General features: G+C 39.3%; 1 protein-coding gene and 1 long non-coding RNA gene across 2 annotated transcripts in view; both read left to right on the top strand.

The window, feature by feature from the left end:
- The window catches only part of LOC105061302 (AT-hook motif nuclear-localized protein 10), a gene marked incomplete at its 5' end in the record, with an annotated part of 41,805 nt that overhangs the window by 6,923 nt on the left and 14,598 nt on the right, over positions 1-20,284 (top strand). Inside the window, 1 exon segment of the mRNA XM_073261902.1 lies at positions 16,322-16,453. Coding sequence (XP_073118003.1) covers positions 16,322-16,453 — 132 coding nt within the window.
- Positions 16,463-20,107, top strand: LOC140859684 (uncharacterized). Its single transcript, XR_012143370.1, has 3 exons — positions 16,463-17,264; positions 17,342-17,421; positions 17,547-20,107. It is a non-coding gene; the product is annotated as an uncharacterized lncRNA (long non-coding RNA).

Raw genomic sequence — 20,284 nt, 5'->3', positions numbered from 1 at the left:
GAGTTCATCTCTCCAAGATGATGTGCCTTAGCACACCTGAGGAGATTGAGTGCATGAGCTTAGATTTCTTATGCTTCTGCTATAGAGAGTCTTATGTACGCTATACTATATACTCGACTTGATATATCTCTTGCTGTAAATGTCACAAGCAAATATCAGTCGTATTCAGACTGGGAGAATTGGATATCTGTAAAGAATATCCTTATGTACTTGAGAAGCATAAGGATATGTTCTTGGTCTTTGGAGGAGAAAAGTTTAGGGTTTAGGGATACAGATTGATGATAGAAGGTTTACATCAGGATGTGTATTCCTATGTTATGGTGGTGCGGTATATTGAAAGAGTTCAAACAATCGATCATTGAAAATTCTACTATAGAGGTAGAGTTCATTGCTGTTTCTAAGGGTGCTAAGACAGCTTTCTGGTTTATACAGTTTGTTGTGCAGTTCGGAGTGATGACATAAGATGTCATATAACTCTATTGCGACAACATCGGTGCCATAGCTTCGGTTAAGGAACCAAGATCTCATCAGAAGTCTAAGCACATAGAGCAACGATTTCATCAGATTCGCAAATACTTCGAGAAGTTCGTCGAGGTGCAGAGAGAAGACTCTACAGAGAATGTGTCAGACCCACTAAGCTGTTGAGCCAGCAGGAGATTGAAGCTCATCTTGAGAAGATGAGGCTTAGGTTGATGGCCAATTGGTTTAGTGCAAGTGAGAGATTGTTAGATGTATGTCCTAGAAGCCAAGTTGGCCGACACATGTAACCTTTCTATTGATATAGTTTTGTAATTGAATAAAATAAATTGGGTTAATTTTCATTCATATAGAATCATGTGTTCATGAATCGTCCAAGAAATTAATAGGATGATGACACATTTTCAAGAGTTGAGAATTTGAGGCATGTGTCATTGGTGATTAATTCTTAAATTCTCTCGATCGATGGATCATCAGGAGGATGGTGATTGATCCGATAAGATTGGTGCATGGATTGCTTTCTCTGGATAGACGAGTCTCGAGTCTACAGTATGGGGACATTGGAGCAAAAGTACAGGTGATTGTTGGAGAACAATGGCATCGAGCGTGACTAATACGAGTAGTCACATAGATGTCTATCCACTTGTCAGTGACATACTTGATGTTGCAGTGGTGTGAATAGTCCTTAGATCTGCGGTGCCTCAACTGCTCACAGTGAGGTTGCTGTAGTTGGACTACACAAAACATGATCCCTAACTATATGGATCCTTGTAGTGGACGTTGGCTGAGTAGATTCACTGTTGGAGTAGGGTGTGTACTAGATGGGATCTATCGATCTTGATAGATAAGGACTAGTCCTATGTTATTCATGAGACTGAGTTCAAAAAATCGTGGCCATGACAGAGTGAATGATGGAAAAGAATTTTCATAGGATTTCATTTATGAACTCGAGTCGATTGAATATTACATATGACAAGCGATGAGGCTTGACAAGTTATCCATGACCGCCATCTCGTCGAGATTCACGATAGAAGGGCCGAATCAAACGGTAACTGCACCTAGAGATTCAATATTCCATTCTGTTGGGTTCCACTATATACTGCTAGGTGTCACTGGTGGATTGTGAAACTCATCGAGTGTCGTTTTGATAATTGATGTCGATGACTCTTGATGGATAGAGTTGGAATTGTTCCAACGTATTGAAAGGAGTTTTGATGATATTGTGATGGGGATTACAGTATATCTCACTACTAGACAGAATAGAACCTATAGGATTATACACAAAAAGAGATCTTTGTTCGATCAGATGGTTGATCTGTGATTATGAATCACAGAAGGATCTAATTATCAATATGATTGATGATTGATCCAATGCAATTGTTGCAATTGTCAAACTTACTAAGTGTTAATGATTTGTAGGAGGATTCATTAGTAATTGGATTGCTAATTGGCTCAATTTGATTGAGCAATGGGACTGAAATCAAGTCTGATTGAATTGGATTTAATTTAGATTGATTTGGATTTGATTAGATCAAGCCTAATTGGATTATGAGATAACCTAATTGCAAGGGACATCAATTCTCTATTTGATTAGGACTTGAGTGCACCTAATTTCTAATTGAATTAGGATTTAATTGAGTTTTTAGTTAGACTAGGATTTCTCTCTAATTGGGTGCAACCGAATCTTATTTGATTTTGGACTTGATTAGGATTTTGACCAAGGACTAAGAGAGAGCCCAGTTGGATTGGGACTCTCTCTCTCCCTTGCGCCAACTAACCCCACACGCCCCATATTATTTATGCCGCCTCTTCTTATGCTTTAGCATGAGATATCTCATGCTAAAAGAGAAAGAGTCCACGCCCAAGGCTCCCTCCTCACGCCTCACTTTTGGATAAAGATAAGGCTAGGGTTTTGAATTTGATTCTAACCTAAGAATTTATCTTGGATGCCAATAAGGGAGTGTGCGTGCTCCTTTTTGTTTGTGTGAAGGACATGATGCTAAAAAGCCACTCCCCTAAGCCCTCTTACACGCCATATAAGTTGGACGCATCCAAGAGTTGGACGCCCCCCCCAAAATCTTCTCTTAAGCCCTATCTAACGCCTATAAAAGGGCCCTTTTTGTGCGTGGGTGTAGAGGTGGTTTTTAACATGAAAAATCTGCATGAGGAAAAGGAGAGAGAGTTCCTCTTAGGCGTGGAAGAAAAGAAGAAAAGAAGAAAAGTTCTTCTTAGGCATGAGAGAAAATAAGAGTTCTTTTCTTAAGCATGATAGATTTCTAGCGTAGAGATCTTACGCGTGGATTCCAGGAAGAGAAGAAGAGTCTTCTTGTTCTTCATCCTCTTTTTCCTCCTCTACTCCATCTCTGAGAGAGTCTGAGAGATTGATGGAGATCAGCAACGTTAACCATCAGGAGGCAGCTTCTGTAAGGGTGCTAGCACCCTAGTGAAGCAATGGACCTCTGATTGGATTCAAGGGTCTCATGTGAATATCCGTAGAGGTCGGACGCGTGTGCGGCTGATCGAGGAACTTCGGAGTATGCCACGATCATCAGCTGCGGAGATCTTTGACCCGTATAAAGGTATTGATCTATTCTAGATTTTATTTTATTTTTCAGCATCTTAATTTCAGCATGTGAACGCTCCTGGCCATGTGTAGATTAGATCTATATGTAGCATGCATATTAGATTTAAAGGGTTTTAATCTATATCTGAAATTTCCGCTGCGATTTTTAAATTTCTGCACACGTATCCTGAAAGTCATACTTCCTTCAGCAACACTTCTCAGATCCAATTGATCATAAGCCAAAAGTTCCAACTGTCGATATCTTCTTGCAGTTTATCAAGTACCTTGTGAATATTGAGAAGAAAGTGCTACCAAAATTGTCCAACAGGTGCATTATGTGGAGAAATGGCATCAGATTCGATCATCAAATCTTAGAGATCCAATGATGGGATCAAGCACATGGCACCAACCAGAGGATCACAAGACCTGATCAAGCACAATGGACGTGAACTGCAGAAAAGGACTGGCTCAATCAAGCTTTTGCTGGTTCCTTGAGTGTTTGATCAAAGATGGCTTTGCTAGATCCTTTGCTTGAGATGCAAGTTATCTTATTCTATTTTGTTTTATTAAATTTGTCAATTTAGGAGTCTTTTAGGAAACTTTAGTTGTCTAGATTTGAGATATGTTCTAGATTGAACGTAGAGTCAAGGAAAAGGACTCCTGAAAAGGAGGAACCAATTATGAAGGCAATGGTGGGCCGAACATTTTGTAGGATTTCTAGGATTGATCTTGGCTGTCTATTTTGGGATTAAAGGGCATTAATGGACTGCAATACAGCAGATGGAGATAGTACTGAAAATTTGGGATAGAACGGAAAGGCCATAGGCCTCTTTTTTTTTTTCTCTCTTCTCCATAACTTCTTGCATCCCCTCTTATTCTCTTGTATTTCCCTCATCCTTCTACTTGTCCTGCAATTTGCATCAAACTTCTGCTGTTACTAGCGGATTTCTTACCAAAAGTGATGGAGGATGTTGGCAGCAGCCAGTGAAGACCTATAAAAGGCATCCTTGGCTGGTTCTAATGCTGAAGCCTTCATTTGGATGATGTGGGATTCCCTTGGAACCTTGCTTAGGGTCAATTAGTCATTATAATATCTTAATGTTGTGTTTCTTAGTAGTAGGATAATGTTGGTTCAGTTTTATTACTGTTTTCTTAAATTTTTAGAGTCAAAGGTGTTTTTGTAATTTTCCAGATTTTCTGGACTTGGGCTGTCATATGTCTCATAGGTCATATGTGTTCGGTCTATTTATGTTTTCAGGCTTTATTTTTGATCTTTAGTTAAGTTTTATTAGTCCAAATTACAGAATTGTTATTTGGAGTCCAAGTCCTACTAGGAGTAGAAGTGTAGAACTCTATAAACGGGGCTGTAGTGTTTCACTAAAAAGGCAGTCAAAATTTCATAGATTTTTCCTAAGCAATTATGCTTTCTTTTGGAGTTGAGTGATGCAATTCTAACTCTAGGTATGATGCCTATGGGATTCTAGGTGTAATACCTAGAAAATCTCTCTCTTTTCTTCTTTTTCTCTAATTAATGCACCCTAAAATCTCAAATTCAGATCTGACTCCATCCCCACTAAACCCTAGCAACCAAAAGCAATGAACCCATGACCCTCCATCTATCAACTAGCTTTTACGGTTCACAAAATAAACAAATATTTTATTCCCCTTTTTTAACTTTCAGCTCACATAAAACCCTAAAAACTTCGTCATTTTGCCTCTATTTTGCACCCAAATCAGTCTCCATCCATATACCAAAATAAATTCTTGCTTCTTACACAATTTCTTTGCCCTTTTAGCCCAAAACAACCCCTTGATCATCTCTGAATTTTTCCTAATCAATGCTGTCCTAGATCAAAATGTTCTTTTTGAGTTAGGTTTTCTTTCTTGTGATTAATGCAACTAGGGGAGAAGATTGTGATAAATCTCAGATCAAATCAGATTTACATAACCTCCAGTTATTTTATATTTTGTAGCATGCTCTGCCCTAGCATAAGAAGGAAATCTAAAACTAGAAGTTATTTTATATTTTGTAGCATGCTCTACCCTAGCATAGAAGGAAATCTAAAACTAGAAGACCTCTCACCCAATCTATGGCTTTGACCTTTGACCTTCAAACTCTAATGTTGGAATTAAGTCGACTCTATCTAATTTTAAATGAGGAAGATAGAGGGGAACAATTATGGGCAGTTCGAAAACCCCCAAAACCATTCAATGCAATTAAAACATGCCTTTCTTTTTGCTGATCTTCGGGACTAAAGATAAAGAAAAAAAATGGGAGACCTCCATTTTCTCTAGGAAGAGATGGTTCTTGCACTGTGATTAGAGACTAGAGAGAGTTTTCCATAGTTGTGATTGTTCTCTGACCTGTGCAACTCTTGAGAGCCAAAACAGACCAATGATTCAACCCAAGATTTCATTCACACTTCCACGAGCTATGCACTTTCCTTGTTATTTTTCATTGGTATCAGAGCGGTTTCTTGTTTTGTTGTTCTTAAAACATAGAATAAACTCGAGGACAGTGAACTTGTCGCCGGAGGAGGGTGCAGTGGTGGTGCTTGTCGTCACCATGCTCCTCCCTCTATCCCTTTCTTTATTTTTTCTCCCCTAACTTTCCCTTTGTTCTCTTCTTCTTTCGGGGGTGGTTTTGTTGCCAGGCCTCGCTCCTTCCTCCTCCATTATGGATTAGAGGGTTCAGGAACCCGCAGGAGATAGTGATTGGGTTTTTGCAAATGGTCATGGGGGAAGAGAAGAGAGTAAGGTGTTGGCTTTGGAAATGGCAGAGGGCTGGATCTACTGTGTGGAGATGAAAACTAACTCCCAAGTATTTCATCTCTGAAGGGGAAAGCCACCATGATGGTTTCCATATAGTTTCCAATCTGAATCCTAATAAAAACGATCTGCTAAAGTCTGCAGCTTGAGCTGTGCATCCTTGTCTCTATTCTTTCCATCCTAATCCCCACCCATTCGCGTAATGGGATCCGAAGGCAGAGCATAATTCCCACTTGACCTCATTGTGGGATCTGAAAGCTGAGCATAAGAAAAGGAGAAGGGGGCGAGCACAAATCCCACTAGGCCTCGTAACGGGATTTTAAGGCCAAGTATAAAGAAAAAAAAAGGGGCATGCGGCTTGGTCATGTCCTACTTTGTTTTAATTACATTATTGTTGTAAATTTAAAATAAAAAGAAACGAGGGGGTTGTGCTGGCATAGTCAACTAGTACATGGTTCTCATAGTTGTTATCTTCAGGCCAAGACTTTGTGCCTTGGCCATAAGCACCATGATATTTTTCTCAAAAAATTTTAATAAATTTTACTTTAAAATGGAAATTGAAATATAAGAGAGAAAGGGGAAGAGAAAAATAAATGCGGTTGGCACAAATGGCCAGTGAGTCGGTCTATTATCTTGAGTTTGAGAGTTTGGGCCTCTCTAATCCCATGAATTTCTAATCATATTTTTCCTAATATTTTTGGAAATTCATAAAACAGTCTAAAACTAGGATTAATATTTTTTTTTGTTTTAAAAATATTCTAATTTTATGCCCAATACTACTATCATGATAGATTAGTGTGAGCTATCAGCAATAAATAAAAAAATATATGTGTGCTCATACTCAATTTGTTTTTGAAAATATAGTTATAATGGTTGTGGTGTTGGACTTCGTGACTTAAAAGACGAATGCAAAACATACAATGAATTGATGCATATGGTTAATGTGGGATATGATATTTGACCTTAGAGATGAGGGTATCATTCTCGCCAAAGAGGAGCAAATTCTTGCTTGATTAACTCCCTGCAAGTCTTAGAATACAGTGAAGCTCACTCTACGGTAGAATGGGGACATCAAATTTTTTATGGATGTTGCATGTGAGCTTGAGCTAGAGGAGGGCTGAGTGCTAACAGGCTCAAGGCAAACAATAGTGGTATCAACATTCTCTAACCTTCACAGCATTAGGCATTTTGGTTTAGCTTAAGTGACAAATGACTTTGGCTAGATAGGGTGGGACCAAGAATTCTGGGTAAAGGAAGAGTGACACAAATCTGCAATGAAAAAGTATACAAAAATATAAGGAAGGCATAGTAAAATTAAGGCATGTCATCAAAAATCTAAGATTTAGCAAAACTTACTAATTCTATAGTGTTTAGTTTCATATTTATGTATTAAACTATTGTATTCTTTTTGTGAATATCATTGGCATGTTACCTTGTATTAATTCAGGTCTCAACGGGATGTCCCGCAGGACACCAGTATATGACATTATCTTATGTGTTGGGATAGGGCCGTCCTGCCAGCATCATGATCGAGATATCTTGGGACATCCCTCGTCCCAAGTGTCGGGACAGGGTGGGACAGCAGTACGTTCCGTTCTATCGAAAAATGGGGATAGTCCAGTCTCACAGGATTTAAAATCTCGCTTGTGTGTGTGTGTGTGTGTGTGTGTATATATTGAATAATAGCATATGATTGGATGCATTTAATTCAAAAAATACTATATGTTTGGGTGCATTTAATGCTACCTGATACGGATGGAAAGTTTTGCCTCAGTTGAATTGATGTACCTACCTCTGCCTAAGCTGAAGATGCAAATAGCCTCGGGCACCACCGACCCTAGCTTCAGCCGTTCCAAATTCCAAGGTACTCCAACCGATCTTGACCAATATAATTGGAAAGATTGACTTTAGTCTCCCTTGCTGATTTTCAAATCCCACGACTATCGGGAATAGCTGGCGATGAATGAAATAAGGCAATGAACAACCATGAATCCCGGAAGATTAGGCCAGAAATATCGGGGACCTTGCCTCCGGAATGATTGGAATGACTCCCACAATTCCGTCCTCTCACGGCTCACACCTTTGTCTATAAATAGAAGTTAACAGGGGACCTCCAGGTAGGCAAAAAGGTCTCCGTCAGAACCAACTCTGCCCAGGGTTTTCTATTGTAGGTCTGATCACCGTCATCCTGTTGTTAGCTTAACTCCAGTCGCGCTAACCTCTGAGTTAAAAAATTGTAACAACAGATTGGCACTAAAGGAAGGGCTAGGCCCATCTCAGGAAGGAGCAAGAGAACAAATATCATGGCATTGCAAAAGGAAGCCTCATCACGACGTTCCAATGCCACGACAACTTGATCAGTCGAAAATCTGGTCGAAAACCACACCTTGGTGCAACAACCAGAGGCCCCGCCTCAGCCATCCTAGTTGACTGCGGGGGTGAACCCGAACCAATTTAACCTGTAAGTCAAGCAGGTACAGGCATTGACTGCAGCGGTCTACACCATGCAACAATCCAATCTTGCACCACAGGAGGTGCCTCAGGCAGAACCACTTCAACTCCCTCCCCTGTGCAGTCTAGAGTGGGGAAGGTAGACATGACTCAGTCGGTCTAGGAGTCCCGAACGGAGGAGGTGATCTCCTACTCCCCATTCCGAAAAGGGCTTTACCTTGGACCGATCCACATCACAACACTCGGAGGCCTATACAGCCTATGATGCTGTCGTCGATCGCAGACTCCAGGAGATAAATTGGCGGATCGAGGCATTACGTCATCAAGCCTTGGACCGATCCACTCTTCAGTAGCAGGATCATGTAGGAGCCGCCACCCATCTGTGTCAAAATGCCGCAGTTGGAAGCGTACGATGGATCGATCCACTTGGTGGACCACTTGGAGAGCTTCAAGGCTCTTATGCTTCTTTATAGGACAAACGATGGGATTTTATGCCGAGCCTTTCCCTTTATACTGAAATAGATGGCTCGAGATTGGTATTTAGGTTTGAAATCGGGCACCGTCCATTCGTTCGACCAACTAAGTCGATCATTCGTAGCCTATTTTACCAGTAGTAAGAGGCAGTGCCAGAGATCCGATTCCTTGGTTAATATCAAGCAGAGAGGAGAGTCACTTGGGGAGCCCATCCTAGAAATACATGACCTAGACCAGTTGGTCACAATGATTGTCCTGAAGGGCAGACTTCGAAAGAATTCTCCTCTTCTCATTGGAGAAGAGATACCCGAAGGACTTCACTGAAATGTTGGCTTAGGTAGAGAAGTATGCCTGAGCCGAGGAAGCCTTCAAGATGCATGGAACCTTGGCCGATGCCATGATCGAGAAGAAGAAAGGAGAAGATAGGAAGCTCTTGCCAAGGCGAGAGGACACCCATATGGGTCAATAGTGATCCAGGACTTCACCTCGACACTAATGATCCAGAACTCTCCCTTGGAACTGATGACCTAGGAGTCCAGGAGGCAGCCACGTCTGTCGCCACTGAGGAGGTTCACCAATTGCACTCCCCTAAATGCCTCTAGAGCATAGGTGTTGATGGAAATAAAGGAGCAGCTTCCCAAAGCAAGAAGGATGCGGTCTAGGCTTGGTCAGTGTGATCCGAATAAGTACTGCCTCTATCATTGCGACCATGACCACAACACCAAGGATGCCTCCAATTCTAAGACAAGATCAAGGAGTTCATTTGGCGTGGCCGACTGGACTACTTCATTTTGGCATAGGAGGGAGTAGCGCGAGGATCAGCAGAGACCACCTCGGCTATTGAAGCCACCTCGCAGGAAGAGCCCTCTAAGAATCGATCAGTGGTCGGAGTAATTAATGCTATCGTCGGGGGGCAGTATAGTGGCAGACAGGGTTTGCCGTACCGGACCGAACCGCCTGGTATGGGGCGTACCGAGCCGGACCGGTCCCTTACCGGTCCGGTTCGGGTCTGTTTTTCGAAAAACGACCCCGAACCGTCCGGTTCGGTGCGGTTCGGGCCCATACCGTCCGGAATCAGGTGGTATGGCTCGGTTCGCCGTCGGTTCGGGGTGAACCGAACCGAACCGTACCGTTCAGGGAACCATTTCACATGGGGGAGGGGGGAAGGTGGGGGTCTTTTCACGTGGTTAGGGGGAGGGAGGGGGGAGAGAAATGGACGTGGCCCACTTCACATGGGGGGTGCTTTAATAAGCACCAGGCCTTCGGTGTTCTTTGAGAGTTCTCAGAGAACACCCATGGTCATGGGCAACTTAATCGTTGAGACCTCCAAAAATTAGAAAAGAAGGCAAAATTTCATGAAATTGGAGGAATGATTTGAGAAGAGGCTGATCTTTGGTCGGAGGTAAGATAATTTGTTATTTTGTTAGTAAATATTTTTTTTTGTTGTTAGAAATAGGATAAAAATGAGGTAAAATAAAAATAGGAAAAAATCGTACCAAAATCTTATGATTTTGGTGTGATTTAATTATATGTGATAGATCTTTGGAAGATCTACACGATGACATCAAAATTATTAATTTTTGTTAATTATATATTTTTTAAATATTTTTAAATATTTATTTATTTAAAAATTTAAAAAAATTTAAATTTTAAGAAAAAAATTAGAGTTTGGGAATCATGTTTAAATGATTCAAGCTACTTAAATCTAATTTCAAATTTTTTTCAAATATTTGAAATTAAAAAATTATTTTTTTAATTATTTAAATTAAAAAAATTTAATTATAAAATAAAAAATATATAAAAATAGTGTTATATTTTAGTTAATTTAAAAATATTATTTGAAGCATAGAACATTATTATTTTGAATTTATAAGTTTTAAAATAATTATTAAAATTATTTTAAAATTATATATAATTATTTTAATTATCATTAAACTATCGTATTTTGTTATATATATAATTATATATATATACTGCGGACGATCTTGCACATGGAGTAGGGTCCATGGATGTATCTGGATTATCCTCGCATTATGGATCCTATTATCTACAGCCACCTTATGATCCATATGCATATGGTGCATCCGAGGCATCATCTTCTAGTGGTTACTACCCTACGCAGTCTGGAGCATCTTACGGATCAGATTTTGCTACTGGCATATTTGGATGGACTCCTCCACAACCGTACCATCATCTCGAGGATACTTCTCAGAGTCAGAATTTTAGTGAGAGTCTGAGATGTCTTACAATCTAGAGAGGATGCCTTATGGGATGATGAATATTCGAGAGTACGGTGCAGCTTGGCTAGAGGGTTGGACTGATATCCCTTCAGACTATATTGATGATCCAGACATCTACGAGCGTCACAGACACTCGACAAGAAATTAAATGCAAAGTACATCTTAAGGTTCGTATATCAGTTATTGCGCTTTGTCTTAAATATTTAGATACATTTTAATGCGTATTTTATATATTTTTCTTTAGTTTTAAGATGATATATTGAAATATAATGTAAATAAATATATGTTTGAAATTTTGGATCAAGCATTTTTGTACCGCAATCTAACTCCAAATTGAACTCAAATATGTCAATAATATGCAATATAATGCATATTGAGGTTGTATTTATCAATTATTAACTTCAAAAATTCAAAAAAAAATTTAAAAATCAAAAAAAATATTGTGTACCGGTATCGGACGGTACACCTAGGCATATCATGTATCAGTATGGTACGGTACCGGTACCATACCGTACCGGTCCGGCACCGGCACGTCATCCGGTATCGGTACAGCGAACCTTAGTGGCAGATCCAGAGGAGCTGAAAAGCTGACCAAGAGGTAGAGGGCTGATGAAGCCATCACCTTCGAGGAATATGCATAGGGGGTCCAATTCCTGCATAATGATGCGGTGGTTGTATCTTTGAATATTGTAAATTATGATGTACGTCGTATTTTGATAGATAATGGAAGCTTGGTTGATGTTTTATTTTATGATGCATTCTCCAAAATGGATATCTCCTCGGATCAAGTGGGAAAACTTGACTCCCTGCTCATAGGATTCTCCAAAAATACCGTACCTATTGAAGGGGTCATTATCTTGCCACTTGTAGTGGTCGGTCCCCCTGACAAATTCCATTATTTAAATCAACTTCCTCATGGTTAGAGCATCCTTGGCGTATAATGCCATCCTCGACCCCCCGGGGTTGAATGCTTTTTGGGTCGGGGTATCAACATACCACTTGGTAGTAAAGTTCCCAACAAACAAAAGGAGTCGGAGAGGTTCGAGGAGATCAGACGCTGGCATGGCAATGCTACACCATCGCCCTTCAAGGAGCAAGGTTATCCAACGCTCTTCCTATCGAATGGCTGGACACCTATGACAAATTGATTGAAGAGCATGGGGTGCTAGTGGAAGATCTTATCATCATTCTCTTAGGAGATGGGAACAAGGAGCATATGGTTCGGATCGGATCAAATCTGGATGAGGTAATAAAAAATCACCTGACTTTTTGTAGGAGAATGCCGATGTCTTCGCTTGATCGCTAGCTAACATGTCAGGCATCAAACCCGAAGTCATCGTGCATCGACTGAACATGGATCCTGCCTCCCAACCCATCAAGTAGAAAAAGCAAAGTTTCATCTCGGAGCGACAAAAGGCAATCGCCAAAGAAGTGGACAAGTTAATCGACGCTGGCTTCATTCAAGAGGTGACTTATCTAGGCTGACTTGCAAATATGGTCCTTATGAAGATGGCAAATAGGAAGTGGTGGATCTGCAAAGACTTCATCGATTTAAACAAGGCTTGTCCAAAGGCCAACTACCCCTATCTCGGATTGACCAACTGGTGGATGCCACATCGGGCTATGAGCTCCTCACTTTCATGGACTCCACCGGCTATAATCAAATTTGGATGGCACCTGAAGATGAGAAGACAATTTTTGTTACTGACCTAGGTCTTTTCTGTTATAGGATTATGCCTTTTGGTTTGTCCAAACAGCCATTTCAGGACGTTAACTTTCAGCTAATGTCCATTTCAGGATAAAAACTCTTCGAGTTTTCAAAGGACAAACTTTTTAAAAAAGTTTTAGATAAGGATGAGAGCTACTGTTGTTAGATTTTCTTAATAGAATGGGTCACGTGACTTGCACATGACTCTTTTTATATCTAACATGGCATAGCTTAAGAAAAGAAAAATAAAAAAAGAAAAGAAAGGACTTGGATTGATGTGTTCTGACTTGCACCATTCTGTTAAGAAAAAATTTCAGGAGAACACCCCTGCCTCACACACTCGTCAAAACTTTCCCCTTTTTTTTTCCATCACTTCTTGTGAATGATGCCTCTCCTTTCTTCTCTCTGTACCCTCAAATCCCTTTACAAACCCTAATTTTAATCTTTCCTCACCCAAACCTGATGTTGAAACCCTAGTTTTTAGTGGTTTTCTTTTGTGAGATATATTTTTTTTTGATCGGGATCCAGTAACGAAAGCTCCGATTTGTGGTGGCTCAAGCGATCTCCGACAAGGGAACCCTAGGGCTCCACCGATGAGGCAATGAGGGATGTTTTCGTGGCTGGCAAGTATTGCGGCGGCGTGCTGGGGCTCGGTCCGGACGTACGCACGTATGAGGAAGGATGGGGACAAGGACGACGTGCTTCTGTGGTCGCGGGACCTCGGGTGGCACTTGGTCGGGGAGTTCTCGATCGCGGTCATCCAAGCCAACGAGGTTCTCGAGGGCCACAGCCAGGTCGAGATCGGACCTGATGCTACCTTCGTTAGGGTGTACGACGGCCATGGTGGGCCTGATGCCTCCTGCTTCATCTCCATCATGTCTTCCTTCATCTCATGAGTAGGTCTCTTTGTTCGACATCTATTGCTGTTCTTAAAATTTTCTTTTTATCCTTCTCATCAACTGCTCGGGAAGTGTTTATTTCACTGATATTGGACTTATGAAGCTTATCTTTATGTCTGGTATGCTTCTTAAGGTGTGTTCTTTGTTTTTTTATTTTTTTGGTAACAAAGGTGTGTTCTTGGTTGGTGTTAGAGTTGGCGATGGCTCTATGGTGGCTTTTATGTGGCTGGGAGATTTAATGTTGGATTAGTTCTTGGATTTGATCCATACTAGGAAATTTAGCAAAACCAAAGGTGGTGAGATTAGGACATTGTAATGAAAATCCAAGTCATGCACATATGATTGATGTGTTCTGACTTGCGCCAGTTGGTTCCAACCCTCATTTATAAACAATCCTTTCTTTTTTTCATTTTTCTTTTCTTAAGCTATGCCATGTCAGATATAAGGAGAGTCACGTGCAAGTCATGTGACCCATTCTGTTAAGAAATTCTAACAGCATTAGTTCTCGTCCTTATATGGAACTTTTTTAAAAAAATTTGTCCTTTGAAATTCGAAGAGTTTTTGTTCTGAAATGGATATTAGCCGAAAGTTAACATCCTGAAATGACTGTTTGGCTGTTTGGTTTAAAAAATGCAGGTACCACCTATCCACTACTGGTGACAAGATCTTCAAAGGTTAGATCGGCTGGAATATGAAAGTGTATGTGGACAACATGCTGGTTAAAAATTGGGTCTCGGGAAATTATATCGATGACTTTAGAAAAACCTCCATCACTCTCCACAAATATCAGATGAAGCTAAATTCGGTGAAGTGTGCCTTCGATGTCATCTTGGGAAAATTCCTCTGGTTTATGGTCTCACATTGAGGCATGGAGGCCAATCTCGAGAAGATCTGGGCTGTGTAGGAGATGAACCCCTCGAGGTCCATAAAGGAGGGCCAATGCCTCGTTGGCAAGGTGGCTACCCTCAATCGATTTGTCTGTAAGTCAGCTGAGCACTATCTTCCCTTCAAGTTTTTGAAGCACTCGAAGGATTTCTAATGGATCAAAGAGAGCCAGCAAGCATTTGAAGAACTAAAGAGCTATCTCAGCTTCGTGTGACTGCTTAGCAAGCTCAAGCTGGATGTGGGAGTTGTACCTTTATTTAGTAGTTTTACCAACCGCTATAAGCTCAGTCCTCATCCGTGAGGAGAGTAAGGTTCAAAAGCCAATCTATTACATCAGCAAAATACTCCATAACGCAAAGACTAGATACATGAGGCCCAAGAAACTGATTTTCATGCTCGTCCCCTTAGTCCGAAAACTTTGACCCCACTTCCATGCTCACACCATAGTTCTCCTGATCGACCAGCCTCTGAAGTCCATTTTACATTGGCCGGATACATTGGGTCGGGTTGCCGAGTGGGCGATCGAGCTTACGGAGTTCGACACGAACTTTCGGCCCCAACCATCCATGAAGGCGCAGGTATTGACCGACTGTCCTGGAATGCACGATTCTCGAGGAAAGCCCCACGGAAGCTGTGCCACAGAAAGAGGATCCGCGGAATCTTAAGTTTTTTAATATCCAAAAAAGTTATAAAGCTAGAAAATAATTTCCAGAATAAACCACTAATCAAATTATTTAACATAAAAAATGTTATAAAACTAGAAAATAATTTGTAGGAAATTAATTTATAGAAATTAAACAGATTTTTGTTTTACTGTATTTAGTTATTGCAGAAGATATTTTATACATGCTTGTATTTCTTAAAACAGGAAAACTCATTTGTATAGTGCATTATTTCAATATTAAAATAATATGGAGAGAATGAAGAAAGTAGAAACTTGTTGTAGAAGCTTACAAGAAGTCGGGATTGATGCATGTATGGAAGAAAGAAAGAGAAGAGGGAACATAATTGGAGAGGAGGTCATTGGTTTCTCACAAACAAGAGAGCAATATCAGAGGTGAGGAGATGTGGGATTAGAGGGTAGAGCCCCTTCTAAACTGAGAAAGAACTTGATTTCCCAAATAAGCAAATGAGGGGGGGGGAGAGAGAGAGAGAGAGAGAGAGAGAGAGAGCATGGGTTTAGAAATGGTAGCGTGGCCCCCTTTCCTAAACTGAGTGGAACTTTTTTTTCGCTTTTTGTCATGCAGGACCTGTTGATTTTTCTCTGTTGGATTAAGAAGAGTAGCATGGTCCTCACGTAAACCAAGAAGAACTTGGTGGTGTGGCCTGCTTCTTGCTTAAGGTTGTAACCAATGTGGTCCTCAGAGAGCTACATGTCCAATCCTCTCCCTCTCTAGCCTAAACCAAGACATGGCTAGGTGCTGTGTATTAGCATGGGTCCTCAGAGAGCTACATGTCCAATTATCTCCTTTTATGTTTTGAGCTTGATACCTGTTCCATGGCTGTATTACTGTTGGCATTGTGGTCGGTTAAGAATAGATACTCTTGGAATCTCATTCTTTCTTAATCTTGTTGTGCATAACATTTGTTGGTCATGATTTAGTTTGTCTCTAACTAGAAGACTTGCTAGGATAATCATATTTAATGGTCCAAGATGGCAACTGAATGCATGCAGGTATTCTTGTTTCTAATTCCCCCCTTTCTTTAGGACAATGTTCATATGGTTAGTCTCTGTACTTCTTCTGTTTATTTCTGTAGCTATGCATATTTCAGTTGTGGTTTATACTGTAGCTTAAAATTACAATTTCTCTAATAAGCCATCTGTTGACATCTGGCAATTAATATTTCTGTAAAGGATCTATCCCAGAAAATTATGTCATTCGTGCAATGGCACAGGCGTGCATTTTGTATTCTCTCAGCATCTGGTTCTATTTCTAGTGCATCTCTTATCCAGCCAGCCATGTACGGGGGATGCATAACGTATGAGGTAGACAGCCCTTAAACTTTATTCTGGTCTCTTTCTTTGATCTACTCTGAAGTTCCAAAATGTAATGACCGGCTGTTAGGGAATATCAGAATAAATTCTCAATCTCAGTTCACCTTGGTTTTGCATGTTTGGCATTTTCTTTTACCTGATGCCTTCTGCTTCAGTAATTCTGTTGCTGCAGTATAAAACTGTAAACTATGTTTTGCACTTCGCTATGATACTTTCTGTCATCTCTTTTCTTAATCTCTTCTGAAATTTAATAGCTAGAGAGAGATGATCTGAGACAGTTAAAATAGTTGCTTAGTCATAATCTACAATGTTTTTGTATGATTGCTTGCTACAATATGGGTCATAATTTTATTTTGGACTGTTTTATCCTGTGAATTTTCTGGATGTCTGGTTTTCGGTTGATTGGGTATCAATTTTCATGTTATGGTTTTATCTCTCCCAGACTTAGCCAGTATAAATTGTATTTCCTGTGGTCTACTTTATGTAATATATTATACAAATTGGTGAAAACATGTTGGTATATATTTTCAGCTTTTAAACATTACTGGCTCCTGTTTGTGGATCACAGTGGTATGCACAAAATTGAAAATGGCTTGATGCCCTTTTTCTTTATTTTTCTTGGACTTCTTCGAGCATGGTATGTTTGAATCTTAATTATTGGAAGCAGGTCTGGTGCGAGTACAGAGAAGCAGGTCTCTTAAAAAACTATTTTAATAAGAAAACACTTAGAAAGTGATGAGGGGATGAGTTTCTGAGGAGACTTGGAAATGTGTTTGCCACCCAGAAGATTCCTGCTACCAAGGTGTGGATACATAATCTCTTCATTTGTGATCTAAAACAGGACATCAGATACATCTTTATGCTCTTGGTGCAATGCAGATACTGATGCTCTTGGTCCACTTATAAACCATTCAAGGCACTGAATGTTAAAGGCTTGAGTTTGTGACTGCGTCCTTCTGGTATGGTTTACTTCAAATCCTTGAATGATAAAAGAGTGCTTTTAAGAGGATGGCTTTTTGGTACAGTTTAGCTTAAACCCTCAAATGAAAACGCACAAATCATGGCCATTACCTTTTGGATGCAGAAAAATAATGGCCATTGCTTTTGGGTATGACCAAACCTGCAAAATGATGAAAGTTTGGGTTCATGACCGTTATCTTCGTGCACAGTCTGACTTAATAGAAGGCAAGTTAATGTTATTGCCTTTCAGAATGGTCAAATCCTCATTAATGAAAATATAGGTTAAGGAAAATTGATTTTTGGAATGATTCAGATTAGTGGTAATAGAGGGGTTCCTTACTTGGGGTATGACCCAATCATCAAAAGATGGGGACTGGGGCATATGGCTTTAGGTCTAAAAGAATGGATAAGGTCAGCTCTGAAACAATTAAGACTAGAGTGCATGGCCAACATTTCCAGGATGGCCTAAATTTAATGAGAAAGTATCAGAGTTTGACCTTTCCTTCTAGTGACTTAAAAAACATTAAAACTTAAAAGAAGTAAGACCTAGTTTGCGGCCTTGGCCTTTCGGTATGCCCTATCAACGAATTAGGAACTAAAGAATATGGCCCCCACATTTGGATATGGACTCATTATAATGCATAGTATAGGACATAGTATTTGGCCAGGTGTGGCCAAACTCCATAGAAACTAAAGACAAACCATAATCCTTATCTTTATCTTGGTCCAAATGTACTTCCATCCATCAATCTTACTCCAAAGTAATTGAAGAAAAGAGTATATGACCTTCACCTTTGGGTTGATTTTTCTTTGAAACAATAGAAAATTGTGAAAATTGTCCACTGCATTAAAGCATTCAGGCTATTTGGTTTTGCATTTTCTATCCTTATGAAATTCGAATCTTCAAACCAAATAAAAGGAACAGTTGACCTCATGATCTCTAGTTGGTGACCCTTTTCTATATGCAATTAGGCAAGTTCTTTGAGCCCATGGAAATCATGTTGAGATTAGTCGTCTAAATGCAACCCAATAAATTGGGTTTTCTAAGACTAGTTAAATCAAAATGGAAAACTAAGTCATTAAATCAAATAAGTCAAATGCCAAAATATGTCTAATTCTTTAAACAGAATTTCACTCTCCTGTACTCTTCTCTATCCTTTATGTATACTCTTTGGCTTTTTGTGCATGTATATTTCTTCATCTGTCCAATTTAGCATCTACAAGATTATGTTACATCTGGTCTTTGTTAAGTTCTTAGTTGTGGTATTTCAATTGGTGGTGTCTATACATTGGGATAATGAACAATATGCTTTTGAGATTGAAGAAAGCTATAGATGCACATCAGCAAGTGGCCTTTCCACTGGGGAATTTGATGCGAGCAATGCAGATGCATTCATTGCGAATCTGTCATCCTCAGGGAGATTCTTTTTCCTTCCAAGGAGGAGATTGCGATCACAAACCACTAGATCATTAAGATTAATCTTGTGAATTTATCTGTAATTTGGTTGTCAAGGTCTCAACACATCTATTCTGTGCATATTGACACCTCAGATCAGCAATGTGCAAAGATCATTACATTGTGAGACATTCTCTCCTGATAGTGTAGGTTCAACTAAACATGCTCTTGCTTTTAAAGGTTTTCAGTGTGAGATGACACCTTCAAGTGATATTGTGAAGTCATCGTAATAGCAACTAAAAAGATGGCCATTGTCTTATGCTCTCCCTAGACCTTTTTTAGCCATATGAATTTAAGTCATAATTTCTAGCTGTGACTAATTTAAGGTACAAAGCATGATGCTTCATCCTCCCTCAGTTACCCGAAGTGACCAAAGGAGTTTCCTACCATATTCTTGATTATATCTTAGTTTTTTGATAAGATATTATACAACTTATGCTGATCTAACTTAGCAATTATGCATGAAATATGCCATCATATTGATGCTGAGTTGAGAATCTCATATGTCAAAAAAGAATTCGTTAGGGCATCACTTCCAACAATCTATGATGGACTGAGTTTGTTGGCTTAACCTGGCAGAAGATTTTAGAATTTTGTTCCAAAAGAGCAGACCTCGTATATATTTTAAATATCCTCACGTGCATGTCCTACTATGTTATTCTTATACCATTTGTCATGTTTTAGTTTTTTATGTAATTTTTTTGATTTTAGTAGTTTATTGAAATTCTTTATACTTAATAAATTACAGTTTCTATTTAATCAATTAGTGTATCAGGTTTTCAGATATCACTATGTCTAATGCTTTATTTAAGCATTGAGATATTTGTATTTCAGACATGCAGTATATGTATTTGCTTTATCTTGCATATGTGCTTGATTATGAATCCTTGCGTATAAAGCAATGTAATGACTGCTTGTGGTTAGTGTCATATCTATGGAACTTAATTTACTATAGTCAGTGAAGTGGGCACTCATATGAATCTTTCCTAAATGCACTATATATATCATATCCTAACTTTCTTCAAAATTATTATTGTAATATATACATGCACACACACACACACACATATGTATATATATACACATACATATACATACATACATACATACATATGTATACATACATACATACATATGTATACATACATACATACATACATACACACACACACACACACACACACACACATACATATATATATATATCTACATGTACATACATACACATATATCTACATGTACATACATACATACATACATATAGATAGATAGATACATGCATACATGTATCTATCTATCTATCTATTTATATATATGTATATATATATATATATATATATAGATAGATAGATAGATAGATGCATACATACATACATACATATGTGTGTGTGTGTGCATATATATAT

Source organism: Elaeis guineensis, chromosome 1 (genome assembly GCF_000442705.2).
Source record: "Elaeis guineensis isolate ETL-2024a chromosome 1, EG11, whole genome shotgun sequence".
Taxonomy (NCBI): domain Eukaryota; kingdom Viridiplantae; phylum Streptophyta; class Magnoliopsida; order Arecales; family Arecaceae; genus Elaeis; species Elaeis guineensis.
This window is presented reverse-complemented; position numbering and strand designations above follow the sequence as displayed.